This window comes from Ochotona curzoniae, unplaced genomic scaffold, assembly GCF_017591425.1.
Source record: "Ochotona curzoniae isolate NIBS_2020 unplaced genomic scaffold, NIBS_Ocur_1.0 contig_3498, whole genome shotgun sequence".
NCBI lineage: Eukaryota > Metazoa > Chordata > Mammalia > Lagomorpha > Ochotonidae > Ochotona > Ochotona curzoniae.
In genome coordinates, this window is record NW_024465885.1 from 14,797,834 (window position 1) to 14,822,781 (window position 24,948).

The 24,948-nt window shown below is 43.6% G+C and overlaps 1 protein-coding gene across 1 annotated transcript in view; it reads right to left on the reverse strand.

The window, feature by feature from the left end:
- Positions 1 to 24,948, reverse strand: part of CRYBG3 (crystallin beta-gamma domain containing 3) — a 118,577-nt gene that overhangs the window by 89,139 nt on the left and 4,490 nt on the right. Inside the window, exon 2 of the mRNA XM_040980602.1 lies at positions 4,845 to 4,911. Within this exon, the coding sequence (XP_040836536.1) occupies positions 4,845 to 4,911 (67 nt within the window). The remainder of the gene's footprint in view (positions 1 to 4,844; positions 4,912 to 24,948) is intronic.

Sequence of the window (24,948 nt, forward strand, 5' to 3'; positions counted from 1 at the left end):
CTTTCATGGAGGTTTTTATTCATTTAGGAACTACTTACTGGCAAGTGTTTCCAATACTAAAACAGAAGTGATGCTAGGAAGCATTAAGCATTGAACAGTGCTTAAGCCAGACTTTCACACGAAATTTTTAGATAAAATGGTAGGAGTAAGATAAAATGATAAGACTGAAAACAAGAAAATCACACTCACAAAGTGAAAAAAAATTAATTCTATAAATTTAGACAGTAACACAGAGAGGCTTGAAGCAAATGGAAAGGACCCAGTGAAGACAAAGAGAAGGGAAGGGAACAGTCAAAGCAAGGCAAGAGAAGGTAGAAGGATCCCACGGTGGGATGGCAGCCTTGGAATGGGGGCAACTTCCCCTCTGAAATGGATGGAAGATAGCAAGACATAATACCATGCTTCCCTCTCTTCTAAAGTAAATGTGAAGGCAGCAGGAATCAAAGTCTATAAAGCAAAAGTAGAAAGTGGGTATAAAAACCTGATCAATATTAATAAGCTAATATCCCAACAAAAGAGTATGTACAAATGCTAAAAGTAGCTACCAAAATCCATGGAACATCCTAGGACAGGAGGTGAACTGAGTAGTGCTGGCTCATGGACTCACTGGTATGCACAAAAACTGGCATTGGGAAAGGTTCTAATGGAGGAGCCTGGGCTACTTCTCTGGCAGGACACAGTCCCCTGCAGGCAAGCACAAGAAGCACAATACAGAACAACCTAGAACAAGCAATGGAAATTATCCCACTGGCATACACATGGCATGGGTTGGGGGCAGACTAGGCTGAACCTGTTCACATTAACTTCTGGTGAACCGAGCACCACAACAGAGTGTGGGTCAAGCCAGGTTCGGCTGCAACACATACCAGTACACAACAAGTAATGCCAAGGTGAGATGAGACGTACCAGATGTGGTTGCAATGCCCAAACAGCACATGTGATAATCAGGGAGGAGGCAAAGCCGACAGGGGATTGTGGACTCCCCTGCTGGATAACTACTTCCATTGGAAAGCATGAATTGATATGGGAGCAGTTCAGATTAGGCAGGGCTATAGCACCTGTGGGCCTCACGGTGAGCTGACTGTTCTGACTGGTGCGAGTAAAAATTAGAGTGGGTTGAGGGGTGTTTGGGCTTAGCCACAGCATTAGCTGGCAGAGGCTGGTACTGGGAGCTAATTCTGTCAAGTCAAATGCCAAAACCACCTGGAGAGTACATAATCTGGGAGTGGGTGTGGCCTAGAAGGGAAATAGTGGACACCTCCCTCAGGGTTACCACCCTTACTGGACAGCATGAAAACCAGGATAGGGGCAGGGGTAGCTAGACAGAAAGGCACCTGCCAGTAGGTATATGAGCTGGATAATACGTTGGTTGGGTTGAACTAGGCTTCAATGCCCATTGACATGTGAAAGAGCTAAATGGGATGTGGGGCAGACTGGACAAGCCTGCAGTACATACTGGCAAGCATGGGAACCAGGGTAGGGGGCAGAACTGGTAAGGGTTTTGGGGAGTCGCCCCAACTAGGCTGCAGCTCCAACTGGTTTGCATGAAGACCGAGTATGAAGTGGGTAGGATCGAGCTGGACTACAACACCCGTTGGTTCATGAGGAAGACAGGGCTGGAAACCGAACGGACCCAGCAATCCCAACGACCAGCATGTGCATGAGCTGACTGGTGTGACTAACGGTGTTGGAGTCTGTACTAGCAAACTCACGCAAGAATCAGATCTGAGATCATCTCAGATGAAGTCTCTTTGGATATCCCTCCAACTGAACTGCTGATCTTGGAACCCCAACCATCAAGAGACTGTCAGCCAGTGGACTCTGAATAGGTTTCATTGCGGTTGGGACGGTGACATTGGTAGCAATCCAGAACTGATGAACTATCAAAACTGTTTGAGCAGGACCCTTGGAGTGTGCCTCATGTTGGGGATCGGGGATGGGTGGGAGGTAGGGTGGGGCTTTTCCCTTTGTTACTCCCCTAATCCCAGATACAGGGCAAAATGATTATATTAGTGTGGAAACAATGATATTACCTACTTTCAAAAAAAAAAAAACCAAAATCCATGGAACAGCATTCACATAGTGTAGAAGTGGTATTTTAAGCATCAAGAATTAAATGGTATCCAAAGACATCATGGTCTCTAAATGTTTAAAATATGATTAATTTTCATTACTCAAAATCATCTACAACCAACAATATTTGACCTTGTGCTTGGGAATCTCAAAGTCAAATTTATTACACAAATCTTGTATTTATGATTTGATTTGCTGTACACTTTCCTCTTCTATATACCTACAGGTGACATAGTAATATCCAAGCTATTAGTACGCAAGAATGGTGACATATGGCCAATTGCATTGCAGTCCTATGTTCAGGAAGCTATTTCAAAAAGAAAACAAAAGGCAAGCATTATGCCATTTGCGAAATGCAAAGTCTTCAAGCATTATGCCATTTGCGAAATGCAAAGTCTTCAATCAAGACTGTTCAAAATAACAAAAATGATCTTTTTAAAGAAAAACATGGAGATGGCAGTTGGGATCAATGTAACACTCAACTAGTAGTATTTGTATCTGAAGAGTTGGGTCTTTGTGGTTAGGTTGAAAAAAATCTTACCAGTTTGTCCACAAGGTCTGAAAAAATAAGTTATATGAGCCAAAATGCTCAAGATACCCCAGAAAAAAATGCCATGCTGTCTTTCCTTTCTATAAAGAGCCAACAAGAGCACCACATCTAAACAACTGAAGAAGCCTCGATTTGGAAAGAAACAATTTCAGAAATATGTGAGTGATATTTATTTGAATGCGAAGAGACCAAAACTAAAATTATTCTGGGCTCTCAATCTAAGACACTAAGAATGGACAGAAAAGAGTTAGCATGGAGGTCCTATTATGTATTTGAATTTATAAAGCTATGACGTTCTTACGTAATAAAACACAACTTGTGGAAATGAAAGTTTGAATATATACAAGTTTGAAGTCTCCAGATTTTTTGTTGAAGTATAGCTGAAATTAACAGACCTGCAGATATAGGCTGAATGAGGGAACACGCAGAGACCAGAAGAAGAGAGAAAGAAAGGTTTGATGATCTCCAAGAGTAGGTATAGAGTCAGTGAAAGATCGAGAGACGGAATGACATGGACTGATGAAAGAAACTTCAAAGTTTGAGATGTCAGGAGTAACACCTTTCCTAGCAAGGAAACTGCAAGGGGCAGATGTCATGTGCAGTGGAAGATAAAATCTCGAATAGGGCAACTTGAGGCATGTCAAAAGTGGGGACGAGGAAGAAACTAGAGACCACACAATGGTAAATCAACAAGTTGCCCGAAGACTCAGTGAAGAAGCAAAAGTAAAGGAGGTCATAAAACCCGGGAGCAGGACCAACAGGGCAGAACTCAGGGCAGTAAAGAAAGGGAAGCCAAACCCACCCTGGCATTCTTCTTTCAATAAACTAGATGTTGTCATTTTCTTTGCTTTTTCACTATGATAGAGAAAGCAAGAATAAAATGAAAGCAAGTTTTTTCTATGTCATATTTAATGCACTTGGACCATTACATGGACTTCAGAATTTTGAAAGAGACCGTGAGTAATGAAGACTTCAGATGACTTTTGGATCCTTCCGTTGATCAAGCTGATTTATGTGAATTCCCTGGAAAGCACAAACTTTTTCCTTGACTAATGGCCACTGCACAAAAAGAAAGCATTTGGGAGCAAAAGCCATCAGCGTGTACCAAAAGGCGATAACCCACCCAGGGACTGGACACATTTAATCTTTAGAAAAATCACTATGAATTCATAAAGTCAGAATGCTCACAGATTGTTTAAGAATTTTCAACTACTCAGAGGTAAGTGGTTAAGTGTTTATTTTAGGGCCCGGCGCGGTGGCGCAAGTGGTTAAGTCCTCGCCTTGCACGCCCGGGATCCCATATGGACGCCGGTTCTAATCCCGGCAGCCCCGCTTCCCTTCCAGCTCCCTGCCTGTGGCCTGGGAAAGCAGTTGAGGACGGCCCAAAGCTTTGGGACCCTGCACCCGCGTGGGAGACCCGGAAGAGGCTCCTGGCTTCGGATCGGCATAGTATCGGCCCGTTGCGGCTCACTTGGGGAGTGAATCATCGGATGGAAGATCTTCCTCTCTGTCTCTCCTCTCTGTATATCCGCCTTTCCAATAAAAAATAATAAAAATAAATCTTTAAAAAAAAAAAAAAAAAAAGTGTTTATTTTAAAGCTCTCTTGTGCTTGCCCTGAGAATCAAAGAAAGTCAGTTTATATGTAAGTTTTGATAAGCTCATGGAAAAATTTAAAAATGCTCATTTTGATGCAAAAAATTTTAAGTCAATGTATACAAGGAATATTTTAAAAATTTTAAAAAAAATGACTACTGTGAAAAAACTAAAACTGGATTTTACCTGTGAGCTAACCAAATTCTACCATGTGGCAATGTCCTTTCGATCTGTTAGCAGCTTTTACCCACAAATGCACTTTCAGTTGCCTGCATTGCTTTGAAAAAACACAACAGAAATCTAGAGACGAAATCATGGGGAAACCATCTGATCTGGCTTACAGATTAGCAAAGTAAGGAAATGAAAAGCCTAATTCAGCTGAAGACCATCCAGGTGGCTAACAGCAGAAGTGAAGCAAACCTTTCCTAATGCCCCTCTCCCTGGGACCCCCACACCCCGTCCCCGCCTCAGGATACCATGTGTATAACACAGCTGGGGTTGATTTACTCATAAAATACCACGGGGTTTTCTTTTTGAAGAAATTTGTATAGGTGCAATCTAAAAGAAAAATGAGCAGTGAGCTAAAATATCTATTTGAAAGAAGAGATTATTATTTTTAAACGATACCTTTACTGCTTCTGACGAAAGTACATTTTCTTTTTTCTGACTTGCACTCGTGGGCTCATTTTCAATACTGAAAAATACAAACCAGGTTTCTTTTGAAATTAAGAGACTCGTGCAACTTCTGTATTTTTTTTTTTAGTATTTGTTATTTTTAATTTTGAATTTTGTATTATGTGGCACAATTTCGTATAGACTGGGATTTTCCGTCCCCCCAAACTCCCACCCCTGACAGATTTTCCCCATTTTACTACAATGGTGTAGTCCTTCATAAGGAATCATAACTCTATCAGTCTCTTATTTAAGTGTACCCCAACACCTGTGGTCCAGACAATGTCAGTTCAGCATCCCATTGTCTACACATGTCAGTTTCATCGGGAATCCATCTTTAGTCTGGAAGCAGGGATGCATGTTGCATTACACCCCCACAACTGGATATGGCAGACCCAAGTAACCCATCACTATACATTTCCATAATTGAGAAGCCATGAAACAAGGTCAACAACTTCTGTACTTTAAACCAAAAACAGAGCAGTTGCTTATTCACAACGCTCAAAGATTCATTCATAAAATGTTAAAGAACATGTTCAACTGAATCACTAAACTTGAAAAACAGTCAAATACTCATTCACATTTCAGAAATTTTTGTGAGTTCAGTATACACATTACTGACAATATCACACTAATTATGCACATAAAAAAACAGCTGTGTACAGCTAGCACAACCTTGGAGAGTGCAGACATGCCAACATTTTACTTCTATTAAGCTTCTTCAAAGCCTCATCTTGTGGAAAGTCCCAATCAGTTGTGCTGCTTCTTTTATTTTCCTTTTTTTTTTTCCAGTGTTGTTTCTATCTAGCAACTCACATAGCTACATGTTCATCAAATGATCCTGAGGATCCTCACAGACAGACGCAGGCTTATCTAGGCCCAATGAGCCCCAGTGGCATTTTTTTTTTTTAAAGATTTATTTTTATTATTTTTTCATTGGAAAGGCGGATATACAGAGAGGAGAGACAGAGAGGAAGATCTTCCGTCCGATGATTCACTCCCCAAGTGAGCGCAACGGGCCGATACTATGCCGATCCGAAGCCAGGAGCCTCTTCCGGGTCTCCCACGCGGGTGCAGGGTCCCAAAGGTTTGGGCCGTCCTCGACTGCTTTCCCAGGCCACAGGCAGGGAGCTGGAAGGGAAGCGGGGCTGCCGGGATTAGAACCGGCGTCCATATGGGATCCCGGGCGTGCAAGGCGAGGACCTTAACCACTTGCGCCACCGCTCCGGGCCCCCCAGTGGCATTTTAAGAATCTGCCTTTCCAGAGTCATTTTCAATCGTCTTGGTCTAGAACATTTGCCTCCATAGCCACCCTCTGTACCCGCCTTCTCAGTCTAGATACAAGTGGAGACTCTAAGGTGGACTATGTCAGCCAGTGGATTCTGGAGAGATTTTATCGTGCTTGGAATGGCGAGATTGGCAGTCATTCAGAAATTTTGAATTACTGAAATCACTTGAGCAGTGCCCTCGGAGCATGCCCCAGATCGGGGATCCTGGGATGGCTGGGAGACTGGGTGTGGCTTCTTTTTCTCCCCTTTTCCCCCAGGTACAGGAAGGAAAAGACAATGTGGAAATAATGGTATTACCCACTTTCCTGTACCCTTTGACCCTTTGTGCCCTAATCAACTATGTAAAGATCATCAAAATTAAATATTAATAAATAGATACCTTATGCCATGATAAACAACTATCACACACACACTCAAGGCACTTCAAAATGAAGACAAGTGTATTTTCATGTAAAAGCAAAAATGAAATGCATGCAAAATAGGATCTTCAAAATGTTCAAAAGATTTTGCACCAAAATATCCTAATCACTTAATTCTTAATCACTTTTAGAAGTACCCTCATTTTAAATATTTATGTCTCTGTGCTTATACATTTTACTTTTATACTCTCCAACTCTTAGACAAACTCAAGCAGCCACAGCTTAAATGTCCTCATGATTATATACCATGTGCCAAAAATCGTGGCTGGACTTAAAGACATACAACAGGGACTGGTGCTGTGTGTAGCCACTTAAGCCATTGTCTGTGATGCCAATTTCCCTTGGAGACAACAGTTAATGCCCTGGCTGCTCCACTTCCAACCCCATTTCCTGCCAATGCACCTGAAAAAGAAGTGGAAGATGGTGTAAATCTCTGGGTCTATGTACCCTTGTGGGAGACCTGAATGAAGCTCCTGATTTCTTTGGCCTGGCCCAGCCCTGGCCATTGTGGCTATTTTGGGAGTGAAGCAGGGGATGAAAAGATCAATAGATATCTCTCTAATAAATAAATCTTAAAAAGAAAAGATATAAAACTAGTAAGTCTCAGCATCTTTGGAAAATCCAGCCTAGTTGTTGAGACCGATAACAAAACTTCAACAACACAGTTTTAGTAAAAAAAAAAAAAAAAAAAAAAATGCTGAATGAACAAAATGTTATGCAGCATAGAGAAAATAAGGAATAATTAACTCTGCCTGGTCAGTAAGCATGCTCTAAGAGGAGCCACAAAAGCAGGGACTAGCAGGAACACAGTATTTTGGGAAACCATGTGTTTGTTTGTTTTTAATACTGGAACACAGAGCTTGCAACATGCAAAGTAGTCTAGCAGATGATGAGAACGTGACCAGAGGTGAGTGGAGTCCAGATATGACAAACTGGCCCAACTTGTTACAGCATTTTATCTTTGTCCTACATGCAGAGAGAACCCAATGCACAGCTGTCAGGCGGGGAACCAGGTAAAGCAGAAAAACCAACAGGTCAAACCCGGAGTCTTGTTCACGAGGCAGAGGGACTGGAAGCAGTTACACTAACTTAGATTAGAAAAGGGCTGATCCCAAAACTGACAGGATGGCGGAAAAGAGCAGAATTAATCCACTTCAGAGTGGTGTAGCAAGTTAAGCCACCCCTGCAGTCCCAGCATCCCTGGTGCCAGTAGGATTCCTGGCTGCTCCACCTCCTGTCCAGGTCCCTGCTAATGGCCTGCGAAAGCAGTGAAGAATGGCCCAAGCACTTGGACTCTGAACTCATATGGGAGTCACAGAGGAAGCTCCTGGCTTCCAGCTCTGACCTGGCACAGCCTTGGCTACTGCAGCCACTTGGGGAGTGAAAAAGCAGACAGAAGATCTCTAACTCTGCCTTTCAAATATGTAAAATAAATCCTAAAAAAAAAAAGTTTCTAAAATAAAATCTAGGGCAATTTTGCAGACCATCCAAGGATCAAATTAATAGTAATGGTCAAAATACAGAAAAACAAGATAGAAATTATGGAAATTAGGGTTCATGAATTTCTAGACTCTGTTTAGAAACACGTACTCCAGCAAGACAGTCCAACTTTAAATCTTTTACATGTTGATAGGGAATACAGACCATGTAAAGAAGATAACATGTGAATATGTGATAAACACAGAAAATTCTACAGCAAAATCAAGGGAGAAAGGATAAAATATTGGACAATAAGGAATTATCACTTGTATGAATAAATAAGCAAATGTATAAAATAAGACTGACTCATGATAACTATTTTCAAGGTGAGGAAGTTCTTATCTCTCTCTATCTTCCCAGTCTTTTGCCATACAGTGGTTTAAGCTATTGTTTTTAAAGCATATGTGATTTGATGCTGCTCTATTTAAGTACAACTTAAAACCCACAGGCAACTACATGTATGTGCAAGGCATGTTACAAGGATTTGATACATAATTAGGAACAATAAGGATCATGCTGGTTTTATAAACTGATTTTCTAACTACAACCTATCTTAAATGACTAACTTTAAAAAGCAATATACACACATTTTATTTTAGTTACCTTCTTCTTGCCTGAAGAATGCTTAAGTCCTATTCATTCAGAATATTTACAGGACTTTCTGTAAACATGTTACTTTAGCAAGACTGCAATGACCAATGGCAAAATAATAATACCAAAACTCTGAAAAAACTCCACAAATCTGAGTTCATGTGATTGAGAAAGTCTTTTCAAGTAACTAATTACTTCCAAGTGAATACTGCAAACAGAAAAATACCAGAAAAGCAGCAATAAATCAACATGAAAGTCCTTAGAAAACTAAAGAATTTCAAGTTTAAAGCCCTCCATAAATACTATTCAACACTTCTCAAAACTCCCAGAAACATACTACTTTGTGTTTAAGGTCCATAATTCTTCTTACTAAGCCAAAATGTGTTCAGTCTCAAAACAAAGAATGCGTTTGAAAATTTGGGTTTAGTGATTTTTTTCTTAAATCATTGTTTTAACTTCTTTTTTTCTAGATTGGGTCCCTTTTAATCTCCCATATCTCTAGGACTGCCCTGTCCCAAGCCATTGTTCACAAAGTTTTCAAAGTGGTCATCAATCTGGTCATGGCACTCTTATTCAAAAATTCATCATCAACAACAAAAATCTAGCAGTTCATGAATAAAATCAAGACTCTGTAAGTCAGATGTAGGAAACTATTCATGAGTGGGCTGTAGACACACCTGTCCACAGGTCCCCTTCACACTGGGAGAACATGGCAAGTTCACAGGCCAGCAAAGTCCCTTCTCCTCCTGTCCACAGCATCCTTCTCCACCCTTCGCAACTCTTAATGCTTTACAGTTTACTTCTAACTTTGTCCATATTTTTGCTTGCTTTTACCTCTATTTTAGTGGCTAATTGCTCTTTTATCCCATTAGGATATGAACTTACTAAATTCAGAAACTGTGGGGCAGGTGCTGTGGCATGGCATGCTAAGCTGCTGCTTGGGGTCCCATCCCATACTGGTTCAAATCCCGAGTACTTCACTTCCAAGCCAGCTCCCTACTGATGCACACCAAGGGGGTGCTGGAAATGGCTTAACTGCTTGGGTCTCTACCACCTACGGGGTAGCTGAAGATGGAGTTTTAGGCTCTTGGCTTTACCCCTGGATATTGCTAGCACTTGTGGAGTGAACCAGAAATTGAAGAGATCCACCCTCTCTGTCCCTCCCTCCCTTCCTTTCAAATGAAAAAATAAGCACTGTGCTCTGGCCTGTGAAGCACTCACATAACAACTGCTAAACGAACAATAATAAAAACCTCTAACAGGTTATCCATTTGTATCTCCCTACCTTAATCCCCAAACATCATTCTCTTGGGAATAATGTGATAAGATATATGAGGTTTTTCCTCAATTAGAGTATATGAGTCTCTTAACAGAAAATAGCTCAGCAGTAGGCAACTGCCTTAGGTTGTCCAGTGAGGAGAGAAAAGTAGCAAGTAACTGGTAGGCACGCTGGGCCTGGTTAATGCCAAACCTGTGTTAACTGTGTCAATGAGCCATCACAAGTTGCTCGTTCTAATTTCTTATAGACATGTGTGGGGACACACCTCCCTGGCCCCAAGGAATGCCACACAGCATCACATGGGGGTGGGGGTGAGGAGGCTGCCTGCAGATTGTCCAGGGAAAAGTTACTGGAGTACGACCACTGAGGGCATGTGTGACAGGGAGGAGTAACTCTGGGGGCTTCCACGGACCAGTATACTATATTTGCTGGCAGGCAAGGGAGCTGAGACAGGATGGTTTAGAGAGAGGAAACTGGAGGATACTTCTGAGTCAAGTAAGGCACCTGCCCACATGGGAGACCTGCTGGGCTAAGCAGCATTACCCACTCACTGCCTGGCAGTGCACCTGAAAGTTGGGACTAGGGGTCATGGCTGGTGGGCTAGGACGGCAGTACCCACCTGCGAGTGTTGGGGTATTGGCAGGCCAAGGCAGGCTTGACTGCAGTAAACCCCAGAATGTTAGAGAACTGGATCTGGGGACAGATTCTGTAGGGGATTTGTGTGCTCAGCTCTGTAGGACTGCAGCACCCTCTGGTTTGGACAGAGAGCTAGGGATAGTGATGGGCTGAGCCAGGCAGGACCAGAGAACTCATCAACACTTCCTGCAGCTGAGGCTGGGAGGGGGTCAAGTTGAACCAGGCCGCAGCACCCACGCATACATGCAAATGATGGTGTTGAGGGCAGACTATGTCAAGCAAGATCATGGCACCCACTGACATATGTGAGGTCCATGGTTGGGAGCATGCCTGGGAGAAGAATTTGGGGAATGCCCCTGTTAGGCCATAGTTCCTTCTGGGGAGTACAAGAGCTAGGGCTGGGGGTGGGACAGGCCAGGAAATGTTGTAGCTTACCTTAGCCGGTGTGTAGGCCAGGGGCAGGCCAGGTTGGGCCAGGCTGTAGCACCTGCTGGCACATATGAGAACCAAGATAGGGCATGGGCCACACTGGGCTATGCTATGCTATAATACCCACTGGCAAAAGCTGAGACTGGGGAGAGGCCATGCCAGCCTGGGTCAGAACAACCACCAGCTTGTGAAAGGGGAACTTTGTGGATTTCCCTGCCAAGCTGCAATTCCCAATGGTAAGCAAGAGAGCTGGGGCTGGGGGCGGGCCAGGCTAGGCAAGTCTGTGGCAGCTGTCTGCATGCATGTGGGCTGGGGCTACAGGTGGGTCACACTGCAATAGGCCCAGTACATACTGTTACTCATGAGAGCCAGAATGGGTGTAGGATGGGTTGGGATAGGCTGCAACACCTGCTAGGTCAAATGAAAGTCAAGTTGGGGAGTAGATAAGGCTGAGCTAGACTCCAGCACCTGCTGATGAAAGCTGGAATGGGTGCAAGCCAGTCAGCCTAGGCAGCAGTACCTACTAATTGCCAGTACTGGGGGTAGCCCATGTCAAGCTGAACTTCTGCACCCAGTAAAACATATGAGATCTGGGGATGGGAGCAGACTTGAGGAAATGCCCTGCTAGGCTGCAGCTCCCACTGATGAGCCTGAGAGCTGGGTCTGGAGTATGCCAGGTTAGGCACGCCCACAGAATCCTTCAGCATACATGTGGGCTGGGTCTGGGGGCAGGTGAGATTGGGCCAATACACAACATACTGGCACAAATGAGAGCAAGGACAAGGTGCAATACAGTTCAGATTTGTAAACCCAAAGTTTACAAGAGGGCTGGGGTTGGGGGTGGGCCGGGCTGGTTAGATTACTACACCCACTGCAAAGAGTTGGGACTGGTGGTGGGCTAAGCTGAGCCAGGCTGCAGCACCTGCCAGCAAATGCTAAGACCAGAGGTAGGTCATGCCAGACTGGTGGCAGCACCTGTCAGCAGGCCCAAGACCCAGGGCTGGGAACCAGGTTTGGTATGGAAACTTCAGGAACTCCCCTGTTAGACTGCTGGCTTCCACTGGTAAGTGTCAAAGTTGGGGGCCAGAGGTGGGCTAGGATGGACTAGGCTGCTGTACCAGGTGATTCATGCAAGAGCTAGAATGGGTGTGGGTTGGCCGGACTGGACCACAGAACCTGCTGGCAAGTACTAGGGCTGGGTGCAAGTTATGTCAGGCCGGACTGCATTACTCCCTCACAGGTGCAAGATCCAGGGCTCGGAGCAGGCCCTGTAGGGGAACTGCGGGCACTCCCCTGCTACCTGCAGCTTCCGCCACTGAGCATAACAGCCATGGCTGGGGGCGAGACCAGCTGAACAAGGCGGCAGGACTCATCAACTGTATGTGTGGGCTGGGTCTTGGGTAGGGCAGGCTGAGCTAAGCTGCTGGAGCCAGGGGTATGCATGACAGCCTGATGGGATGCAGGCTGGACTGGGCTAGGCAGTACATGTCAGTACAAAAACTGGTGCTGGAGGCAGGCCTGGTAGAGGTTACTGGGGGTCACTCTGACCAGGCCATAGCACCCACTGGTGTATGTTAAGGATGGCCTGTGGCGATCTGGGCAGCTGCACTCACTGGTATGTGCGTTGGCTAGTGCAGGTGTTAGACCAAACCTAACCCTGCACTGGCTGATAAACATAAGAGTCAAGTCTGAGATCACTCCAGACATGTGTTCTTGGAGGATTTCCCAACAAGACTGCTGGATTTAAACTCCAGCCACAGTAAAAATCACAATATATCACAGTAAAAAACCAAGCTTAGGTACATGTATCAGGACTGGGCCTCCTCAGTTGTGGTTCTCTCTGGACAGCATGACCAGAGGTACATGGGGTACATGACAGCCAGCTCATCTATCCAACAGAGGACATCGAGTGCCTCATCAGAGGATGGAAATCAGAACAGGCTGGACAATTCTGGCCAAGCTTTGCAGGAAGGATCTGAGTTTGTAGCTACACTAAAGTGGACTTGGTTAGCCAATAGACCTTACAAAGATTTTCCCAACCCTGATGCAATAAAACCAACATCTCAGAACTATCAAAAACTACTCAACTTAACACCCTCAGAACATTATTCCCCACATTGTGGTCTCAAAGGTATCATCTATTGACCATCCCCCCATCCCTGGGCACTAATGCTATTTGACAACAAGAAGGGCCTCCTTCCCTGTCTCATGCTGACACAGGAGAAAGGAACTGCAACATTTGTCCTGCCCACTTTCTCCCATACTTGGGCCTTCCCCCAACCCTAATCGCAGAACTGCATGGTGTGCATCCCTATCATCCATGTAAATAATATGGAAAATAAGATAAAATTAAAAAGAAAAAAGGGAAGAGTATACCAGTCAATTCTGTTTTGCATTATCCCTCCCTAAAGAAAAGGAGTGGCTGGTGGAAAAACATGACTTAGAAAGGTCATTTTCAGCTAAGTTATAAACACAACAAAATACTAGAACATAGTGTAGCTAAGAAGACTCCAAACACTGGATGCTCTATAGGGGGAAAAAGTAACAGAGAAGATTCAAAAAGTTTGAAGCATTACGCTCAGACTCTCACAACTATGAAGGTAACAAAAACACAGTCAAATCCCAGGGATCTCAAACTTCAGGAAAGACAGCAGTCTGTTCCTATTGTTTGCTCACAACCTAATGCCCTTGGGGACCCAGGGATATTTCAATAGCAGTATTTTTAGAACATACAGTTTATTCACAGCAGGCGGTGAGGGGAAGGAATCATAATCACATGTAGGCACAAATAAAACCACCCTCCGCTTCCAGATAGCCTCATCACTTAGCCAGCACTAACCCAGAAAACAGTCTTCAAAAGAGGCCAAACAGGAAGATCAATGTAGCACACAGAATATCCTGATATTTAAACTAATCCTTTTGAGACCCTAGTGGAAATCCAGGATCCAAGGTATACCCATTAAGCATTACTTTGTGATAGATATAAAACCACCCCACCACTAAAAAAAATCACATCAACATTCTAAAGTTCAAATAAATGATAAAAAGACCCCAATATGTCACGTAGGTATTTTGAATATTCTTAACTTCATTAAATGATAACAACCCAAGAATTTACTCTTACTCAACACTTGCGTGTGCCAAGCACTGTTCTTACTGCTAGCCGTTAAGCAGTGAACAAACCAGATAAGGTCACTGCCCCACTATTCAGTTCCTCCTGCTGAAAAGGTATTTTAACTGTGGAAGGGTGGGTGGCATAATGCAATTAAGTTGCTGTTACGTGTGCCTGCACCCCACAGGAGAGATGGGATGCATCACACACACGTCTGGTCCAGCTTCCTGCTCATGCATACCCTGGGAGGCAGCAGATGATGATTTAAAAAGTTGGGTCCCTGCACCTCCACCCCTGTGGAGCCAACCCTCCTGGTTTTGGCCAAGTCTCACTATTCTGGACATTTATGGAAGGAACTAGTGATTGGAAGATTGCTCTGTGTTTCTGTTTCTCTGTCTCTGTGCTAGTCAAGTAAATAAAACTTTTTTTAAAGTTTTGTTTATTTTATTGGAAAGGCAGATATACAGAGAGGGGGAGAGGCAGAAAGGAAGATCTTCCGTCCAATGATTCATTCCCCAAGTGGCCGCAATGGCCGGTGCTGAGCTGATCTGAAGCTGATTTGAAGCCAGGAGCCAGGAGCCAGGAGCCTCTTTTGGGTCTCCCATGCAGGTGCAGGGTCCCAAGGCTTTGGGCCATCCTTGACTGTTTTCCCAGGCCACAAGCAGGGAGCGGGATGGGAAGTGGGGCCACTGGGTTTAGAACTGGTGCCCATATGGGATCCCGGTGCATGTAAGGCAAGGATATTAGCCACTAATCTACCTCGCCAGGCCCCATCCTATGCCTTTCATCTCACACAGCATCGTGGTTGCTGCCTGAGCGAATTTAATCCCCATAACCATTTTCTAAAGAAAGCATGACCCACTTCTGTGTAGACATTGGAATTGATGACTCCTTTCCATTTCTGTAGAAGGCAATGAATGTAAGTACTGAAGAGGAAGTCTCAACCCAAGCTCATTTATATCCTAAGGCACTCTCCAATTTGGGGACAACCCGAGTTACCATCCCCAGGGACATTCCATCATCCCAGGGTCCTCTACTGAGACTCTGCTTCTCTTCTCTCCCTGTCCCACTCAACCCAAATTTTCTTCCCACTGTATATTTTTCACATTCACTGCACAAAGTGTCACTGCAGTGGATATAGCCAGGTTACTGAGCACAGGGAAAGAGAATCAGGGCTAATCTTTCATTTTCTCTTTCCCCACTGGTATAAAACAGGGCTGGCTGGAGGAGCCTGATCTGCTAACCAGCATCTTCCCTTCCCACCACAACTTCACTGTTCCTTTCCTTGCAGGCACATTGCACAGCGCCTAACCACGGAGCTCCATCACTTGCTGCTATGACACCCCACCATTTGCCAGCACCTAGCCTTCATCTAAAGTGCAATCCAATCACAATTTTGTCCACCAGGCATGCTTAGACCAAATGGGAGAATAATAGGAAACAAGAACAGATCTACCTACAAGCTCCCTCTGCCAATGTCATTAGTAGAAAAACACCTTGAGGAGCCAGCATTGTGGTCTAGCTGTGGTGAAACCGCAGCTTGCCACACTAGTATCCCATTTGAACACCAGCTGGAGTCCCAGCTGCTACACTTCCGATCCAGCTCCCCACCGATGCTCCACAGAAAATGGCCCAAGTCCTTGGTTCCCTGCATCTATGAGGCAGATGAGGAAGAAGCTCCTGACTCCCGCCTGGCCCAGCTTTGGCCACTGTAACCATTTTGGGAGTGAAACATCAGATGAAAGACATCCCTATCTCTCTTCAACTACCTTTCTGATAAACAAGCCTTTTCTTTTTCAAAAAAGATAGGTGTGTATGTCAATTTCAGAGATAGCATCTTAGGAACAAAATGCTTTCACAAACAGTGAAAACATGCTTGGATCTGAGTTTGCAAGAGTGTGAAAATAAAGGCTTACATTAGCTAACAAGAAAGCCCTGCCAGGTCTAAAAACCCATGTGGTCAGGTGAGTGCGGAAAGCAGCACGTAGGCTAACACTAAGGTTTTTATGGTAAAAGAAGAGAAACAATATGATGAGAAAAACAGGTCAAAATCAAAACTAGACCAGTTCACAAACAAAGGGACAGAGATGTCTGTTTCTAATTTCACAAGACTTCTTCAGGCTTGGACTCTGCTCCCTTAGACTACTCTAAGACCCTGCTACACTCCACCACTCTGGTCCTTAAATACCCTCAGGACTTAATCCCCACATCCCCCCCAAAGGATTCTGCTCATACAGCAAGGGTTACCTACATCTCCCAGGGGGCTTTTGTTTTGGAAAAACAGCTTCCTATGACAAGCTTTGCTCTTAGCTGCACACTATAGTTCAGGCACATTACAGATTAAATTGACTCTGTGTACTGGCCTGGAGCCCCCAACCAGCCACTCCAATTTTGCTTCTATGGGGAAAAAAACCAGTTCCATACCAATGGCTCACAAATAGCCATCTGGAAAAGCATCCATTCATAAATGGTGACTGCCAGCAGAGTGGTACTTGCACTTTTTAATGACCATTAACTGAATATAAAACAGGTGGTTATAGCACTATTTCTGGGTTTCAAATTAAAAGGTAACTAAAAGCTGCAATTTTAAGGCAGTCAAACAGCATGTATTTTAGCTCAAACATCTGGCATGTGAATGATTTCAAAACTCTATGGAGAGAATCGGGAGGAGGGAGAAAGGCAATGGATGTGATTAGGAGGCTTGCAGACTTGGCACCCAGGTGCCTTCATGCTTCTCCTCTCCATAATGGCGGCCCTCTCCTATAATTTATGCCTCTACCTTGAAGCTGCTTTATTTCCTGTCCCCCATCGCGTGCCTCAAAACAAGACCTGTAATTACTCTTCAATCATAGGCTACAGGGTACGTCCGACGCGGCCCTGAGCTGCCTCGCAGGCATGCCTCATGAAGTTCTGTTCTCCCCAGAGTTCCCCACCCACTTCAGACCCTTCTGGTTTTGAACACTAGTGGCCCATCTCACAGGAGTCAACACCCAACTCTTCTGCTAGGATGTGAGAACACAAGCTTATGCAAATGTGGTGCTCACCCAGGAATTATTCAGCAAACCGTCCTGCAGGAGGAGCATGGGAGAGTCACTGGTGGGCAAAACTGGGAGCCTTCCCAGAGCCTAACCCAGCTGCCCTCGCCAGAAAATCTAACTCTTTCCTCCTCAGTAAATCCAACCAGACACAGAAAACACAAGGGGACCTCAAAAATTCATGGAATAATATGCACTTTTAAATTTCATTTTTCATTAACTTTTTGAATGACTGTCAATCAATGCATAAAATACACACACACACAGCACCGTGTCTGTGTGACACTCTCAAAATCAAACCTCATCAATCAAACTGTTTCCTGCAGCCTGCCATGGTCTACCTCTTTTGGCCCGTAGCTCTCTGTGTCTACACTTCCTTCCATGCCATTGTCTATCCCACTGACATCCCGGGCACAGTGTCTGCCCTAGGACTCCGGAACTGGATGTCCCTCTGTCTAGAAAGTTCTTCCCTCAATTTCATTCACATCCCACTTGCAGATTTCACCCAGGTCTTTGCTCGAATATTAACCCAAGAATGAGGTTTTTCACACTATCTATGCCCTACCTTAAGACTCTTCACTTTTGTCTTGCCCTGTCCTCTTGCTGCACTCTGTTTTTACTTGCAAGCACATATTTACAAACTTTATTTGCTGCTCCCTTGTTAGAACACAAAGTGAAGATCCACTTAGAAGCTCAAGGCAGACCGTGAGAAGCGTTGACACAACTACAACTTCATAGGGATTACATTTCACATGCTTTGTACACTCATATAAACATATCGATCATTGTAGAACATTAAAGCATTATCATTAATAAAAATAAACCCAAATTTCAAATACTTAAGTGTTTTTAAATCTTGTAAAAATGTTTATACATGTAGCTATAGAGGGAATAATCTGAAAAATGGTATTTGTCTCTGAACAGAATTATGAATGCTCTTTATTTTTCTGTAACTTTGTATTTTTTATAAAAGCATATATTTCCATCAGAAAGACAAAAATGAAGATTATAGCGGATTTTTTAAAATGGCAACTAGTAACAAAAATGATAAGTAATAGATTTATAAAAATACAAATAAACCAATATTAAAACTAGTGCATAATGCTTTTTTTTAGATTTATTTATTTTTGAAAGGCATATACAGAGAGGAGTAAAGATAGAGAGGAAGCTCTTCTGTCTAATGATTCACTCCCCAAGTGGCCTCAACATTTGTGCTGAGCCGATCCAAATCCAGGAGCCAGGATCTTCATTCGGGTCTCCCACTCAGGTACAGGGTCTCAAGGTTTTGTGCCATCCTGGACTGCTTTCCCAGGCCACAAGCAGGGATCTGGATGGGAAGTGGGTCTGCCAGGATTAGAACCAGCACCCATATGGGATTCCAGCACATGCAGGGTGAGGACTTTAAGCGCTAGGCTACTGCACCATGCTCATGGTGATGTCTTTGAATCATATTATATATAACATTGCCAAATAAGATCCTATCTGCCCACATGGAACTATGAAATAATCCAAACACTGACAGCTCACCTTTCAGCTTGGACTCATCCACAGCACAAAGCCACTCTTTCAGTCGCATTAGACCCCTGACGCTTTATCAAACAAGACAAAAGGAGGCAGAGTTCACATCTCATCCAACCTGTGCCAAACTATTAGGTTATAATTGTATTATTGCCAAACTATTGTATCACCAAAATACAAGCTATCTCATGGTTTGTTACGAGAAGTACAGCAGATATATAAAACTATGATTAGTCACCAAGGTAGTAAATCAGTTTTAATACAGAAAGAAGTACTTTATATTTCTGGAGATTTATTTTTATTTATTTGAAAAGCGGAGCTCAAGGGAGGGAGAGATGTAGACAAAGATGAGGGAGAAGAGGAGAGAGAGAACTTCCATTCATTTGCTGGGAACAGCAGGGGCAGAGCCACACCTAAGTTGGAACCCTATTCTGGTCCCCAATGTGAGTGCAGGGCTCCAAGAACTCAGGCCACCTGCTGCTGCTCTCCCAGGCACATTGGCAGGCACTAGGTTGAAAGTGGAGCAGTCAGGATTTGAGTCAGCATTCATACAGGATGCCAGGGTCTCATGCAACAGCTCTTATCTGATGTATCATAATGTCAGCCCTTAACAAAATAACCTGTTACATGAATTTTCCAGAAATTACATGAAGTAAATATTTGTGAGGCACTCAAAAATCAGTCTCATGTCTCTTCTGTCACTGCCATTTTTGCTGCATGTCACAGAAATTATAAAAATTAATTCTTAAGGGACAGGTATTATGGCACAGTGGATTAAATTCCTGCCTGTACCTTAGCATCCCACAAGAGTGCTGGTTTTAGTCCTAGCTGCTGCTTTTATGGTCCAGCTCCCTGCTGATGGAACTGAGAAAGCAGAAAACCACAGCCCAAGTACCTGGACTACTGTTACACACATACTAAATCTCAATGGAGTTGCAGGCTGCTGGATTCTGCCTGGCCTACTCCTGGCTGTGTCAGCCACTGGGGGAGCAAACCAATGATGAATCATCTCTCTGTGTCTTTCCTCCTTTCTCTAACTCTACCTTTCAAATGAGTAAATGAATCTTAAAAAATTAATCAGTCTTTAGAAAAGCACATTACACTAGTACAATCAATAATATAGCTTACAGATTACAGGCAGCTTTGTATTCTATTGTATTCTCTGTATTCTATCACAAGAGGCCAATCTTTGTTCCAGCCCTCACACTGTTGCACTCTAAATGGCATCTACCTCTACAAATGTGTTGGAAACTTTTGTTTTGTCATGTGTTAGCAATTATTTCCCAACAGCCTCTGCTGACAGGTTGGGTTACAGCGCTTAGTTTATACACAAAGAGTAAGTCTGGAAGCAACGACATCTGCTAAGGTCTTCTGGCTACTTATGGCAAAACAGGATAAAACAACACACGTTAGCTGCGTTCCACCAAAAGGTTCAGCTGAAACGACAGAAGAGAAGCAAATAAAAAGCAAGCTGCTAGGTAACAGGAAGAAGGCTAACAGTTTTTAACAGAGAAAAAGCAAAATAATGACTTAAGGTAAATGGATGCTGAAGAGAAAAAACATCATTTCAGTGCATTCTGATCCACCTGCAGAACCATCCTGAGAGACCCGAAGGCCTTAGGGGACGCATCATTTTGCTAGAAATGGGCATTACCTGACTGTTAACCTTCTCATTCACTCAAACCCCGGGACAGATGCCCAGGCTGGGAAACACTACTGTTCCAGGCTCTGGGATATGAAGAATGGAAGTTCAGAAAGTGTGGAGTACATCCAGGCAGGCCAAGCAAACCTCTGGGTCCTACGTGCGAAGACATACTGTCTCTCAAATGGAACAGCCTGGCAACTGCTCCGCCAAATGAATGAAAGCAGGGCTATTTAAGGCTTACTAGTGTGCCATCGCGGAGCCGGGACGCGAGGCTCCAAAATCCTAACAGAATATATTAATTGAATGATCAGGCCTAGATCACATTCCCACAGCAACAGAATCAGAGATGAGAGATGCCTTCCAAAATGCTGAGGATGAATCATCTGTGTCCTTTAAGCTTAGACCCAAGTTACCACGTGAGCAAAGCACTTCTCACAAGCATAAAGACTGTTCTTTCACACATAATCTTTCCTGGTGGACACACTCCAACAAAACATGGGGGATAACAAGAAAGATGAATACAGGAGGTCCAGAGTCAGGACTCCCAACGCACAGGTTGAAGACATCAAAGTAAGAAGCTCAGCGAGTACAAGGTGACACCCAACGAGGGAAGGCTCCGACACCACCAGAAAGCTCTGGGAGGGTGGAGGAGTGAACTGAGAGAACGACACAACGGTAGGAGCGAAAAAGCACGGAAAGGAATTTTACAGCTGTACCTGAGCATACCAGAAGCAGCAGCAAAAAGAATTGAAAAACAAGGTCATTTATTCCAGAAAAACTGAGATCATACAGAGAAATGTAATCATAGTACAGAGACTGGCTTCGTAGAAACTAATGTCTACACACTCACAGATACACCGAAGGATTGACTTTTTTTTTTAAGATTTATTTTTAAAATTTTTATTGGAAAGTCAGATATACAGAGAGGAGGAGAGACACAGAGGAAGATCTTCCATCCCATGATTCATTCCCCAACACAGCCAGGAGCCAGGAGCTTCTTCCAAGAAGAAGGGTCCCAAGGCTTTGGGCCGTCCTTGGCTGCATTCCCAGGCCATAAGCAGGGAGCTGGATGGGAAGCTGGGCTGCCAGGACTAGAACTGGTACCTATATGGGATCCTGGGCATGCAAGGTGAGCACTTTAGCCACTAGGCTATTGCACTGGGCCCAAGGATTGACTTTTGACTTAGTCTCCAAATTATACCAATTGTTTTAGCTTCGTGAAATAAGTGATGTGAAAGGGTGTAAGAAAGAGAGGGGACAGTGATGGAGCACAGCCAGAGTGCTCAAACCAATTGACCAAAGTGTTAGGACTGTGCACAGAAATAACAAATTCAAGCAATAACAGTCTTATCTACAAAGGCATGTTATTTTGTGCTGATCTATTATCCAGTGGAGCTGCTGGCATGCTACAGGCAGAGACTGTATACATGAGAATGAACAACTTCCCTCAATAACCAGACTCGGGGAAGGGTAATAAGATAAACGAGTTAATATTTTTGAGGCTTGAATGGCAAACTCATCCAGTTTCATACTATAGATTAATAATATGCAAGCCTCACCCATACTTGTAGGAAGAGTAAAAATACCAAATCATTCTACATTTTACCCTCTACTTCCATTGATTTGTAACCTAAGCCTAAGCTTTAAAAAAGTTAATAGGGCCCAGCACCATAGCCTAGCAGCTAAAGCCCTCACCTAGAATGCGCTGGGATCCCATATGGGCACCAGTTCTAATACCGGCAGCTCCACTTCCCATCCAGATCCCTGCTTGTGGCCTGGGAAAGCAGTTGAGGATGGCCCAATGCTTTGGGACCCTGCACCCATGTGGGAGACCCGGAGGAGGTTCCTGGATCCTGGATTCAGATCAGCACAGCACCGGTCGTTGCGCTCATTTTTGGAGTGATCATTGGACAGAAGATCTTCCTCTCTGTCTCTCCTCCTCTTTGTATACCTGACTTTGTAATAAAAATAAATATTTTTTAAAAGTTAATATAGGTTATTCTCTCGAGAAGATTTATGCAAACACAGGATCATAAATTCTCAACTTTTCCCTTCCTTTATATACAAATGTTCACTAGGCCTTAAATGTATTTTCAATTTCTAAAATAAGTATTCCATACTATGTTTAAGTTCAAAAACAGGTGTAAAGTTGAAAGAATCTCTGTTTTCTCATCCAGGCATTCATTCCTCATTCTTCTGGAATAATGAATGTAACACTTATAAAAATTTTATATCATACCTTCCTTTTTATATAGCAATGGAGGTTTATTATACACAATACTTTGTATCTTGCTTTTTAAGCACATCTTGGAGGCATCTCCTTATCAGTATATAAAAAAACTTTCTCATTCTTTTGTACAGCTACGTAATGTTACAATATACGAGTTTATCATAATTTTTCAATTCATTCTTAATTAATACACATCTACTCTACCTGGTACATCTTGGGAGATTTAAACTGTATGTCATTGTCTTTTATTTCTACCCAAAATCTTTTTCTCAGGTTAGCCTTCTTTTACAGGTCTCCCCAAATTACGCAGCAGAAACTGTCACATAATAGTCCAGGCTTTGACTCCACGAAGGCCAGTCACTCCTGATCTGCCATTTTACACAACAGTAAAATGGAGTGAGCGTACCTCTCATCTATTTGCTCGGAGCACTAAATGTGTTTACATACTTGCAGCTCCGTGGCTCGGATCTGCACACGGCCTCAGTGAAGGGTGGTTCAGTCACACCACTCGTGCCAGGCAAAAAAGGAAAGGAAAACCAAAACACTCAGCTACCAAAGGGCTGTTTCCCCCCTTTGAGATATTTCCTGTCAAATGCTTCTAGGAATTAAACAATGTGAGCTAGTCATGAACCACTCTCTGGCCACTCAGAAATGCCATGAGTGCGGAGGATGAATTGTTCCTGACTGTAAACCTCAGCTTGTTCTGTGTCAACATCAAGCCATTTTCTGTGTGGATCACCAGTCACTTGGAAATCTTATTCCTGAAAGGAGGCACCTTGCTGTTGCTCTCTAGGACACGCCCAGCCTGCAAACAAAGGAGGAGCTAAAGCAACAGAGTCCAAGCACTGCCATCCACCTTGTGGTTTCAAAGACACATTTCCCCCATTCATCTGATTTGGCAAAGAACGATGAGCAAAACCAAGGGCGTCAGTGGTGCAGGATAGGGGTAAAGCTGCCTCTTGGAACACCTTCATTGCACACCACCATGCAGAGGCGCAGTCCTTGCTACCTGCTTTCAGACCCACCTCCTGCCCACCCACCTGGAAAGGCAGCAGATGTTAACTTCAATATCTCACACACCAGACCCGGATAAAGCTCTTGGCTTCTGCTTTGGGTCTGGCTTTGCCCTGGACATTGTGGGCATCTAGCCAAGTGATCCAGGAGTTGACACACCCGTTACTCTTGTCTTTCAAATATGTAAACAGCATGAAAAATCACAGACAATCTCTAACAGAAGCTAACGTGAGATGGTATTCTTCATGGCTTTCACATGATATATGATATTCACGAAATATAAACTGTGTTGTGAACCAATCAAGTCACATTTAAGAAGTAAGAGTACGCAGATGTCTGTGGAGCACTGCATGGGCAGCTCAGCACACACACACAGTCCTCTTTGTATCCCAATTCTCAGATCCATAGATGATGCCAAGCACCCACTCTACCACACAGAATGAGAAGATAAAGAATAGGTATACTTTAATTTCTTTCATGTTGGTTCTCCCTCACTGTCGTATAACCTGGATTCTTTTCCATAAGTTTATAGCGGCCAACAAGTTTCTTTCCACCATGGTTTAATCAGCATTTCTGGTATACTGGCCTTTAGTATATTCCATCACAACTCTGGATAGGAAATGAAGTATTTTTGTCCTGAGGATATTATCTCTTTCCTGTTACAAAATGTGCTATTCTTTTCACATATTTTCCACTAAGTAAATTTAAAAACTAGTAATGCCATCACTGGTTCTATAAAGATAACATATCTATGGAAGCCAATCTGTAATTCATTTGCAATTCTAACACAATCAAACTAACTGAGTCAGTTTCTGAGGAATACCTACAGCATGAAACAGAATCCCCACAGAAGCTATCTGGTAGACACCGTACTAAGAAATCAAAATCTCACTTGAAAAACAGTGAGACTGTGACACCTGAAAGACAATGCATGTTGCTGTGCTACAGCCAACATCAGGTCATGGGCTGAGTTAACCTGGGAGTCCCAAATGCTGCAACACACCCCTGAGCACTTCTGGGATCCGACAGTCCGTTCATCTTTCCCGCTACAGTCATCTCCATAAACTGCTGATGTAGCACAGGGATCTCCTGTTGAACTAGTTATCAATTATTTTAATAGTGTTTTCAGATCAATGAAAATACTATCTCATGAAAATTCTGAGAACAAAGCTTCCTTTTCTCACATAATTGATGCTGTGGTCAACATTGGTGGTTTAACTTGAAGGCCACCGGCTTTCATCCTCTGACTTGTCACCAGAAGCACCACTGACGTTGTTTCAAAGGACTTTGTCCTACACACAGTATCCTGGCTCCACCCATTCAGCACTCTCAGCCAGGCACGCAACACACACTCCATCAACTCATGTTTCTAAATGCCCACTT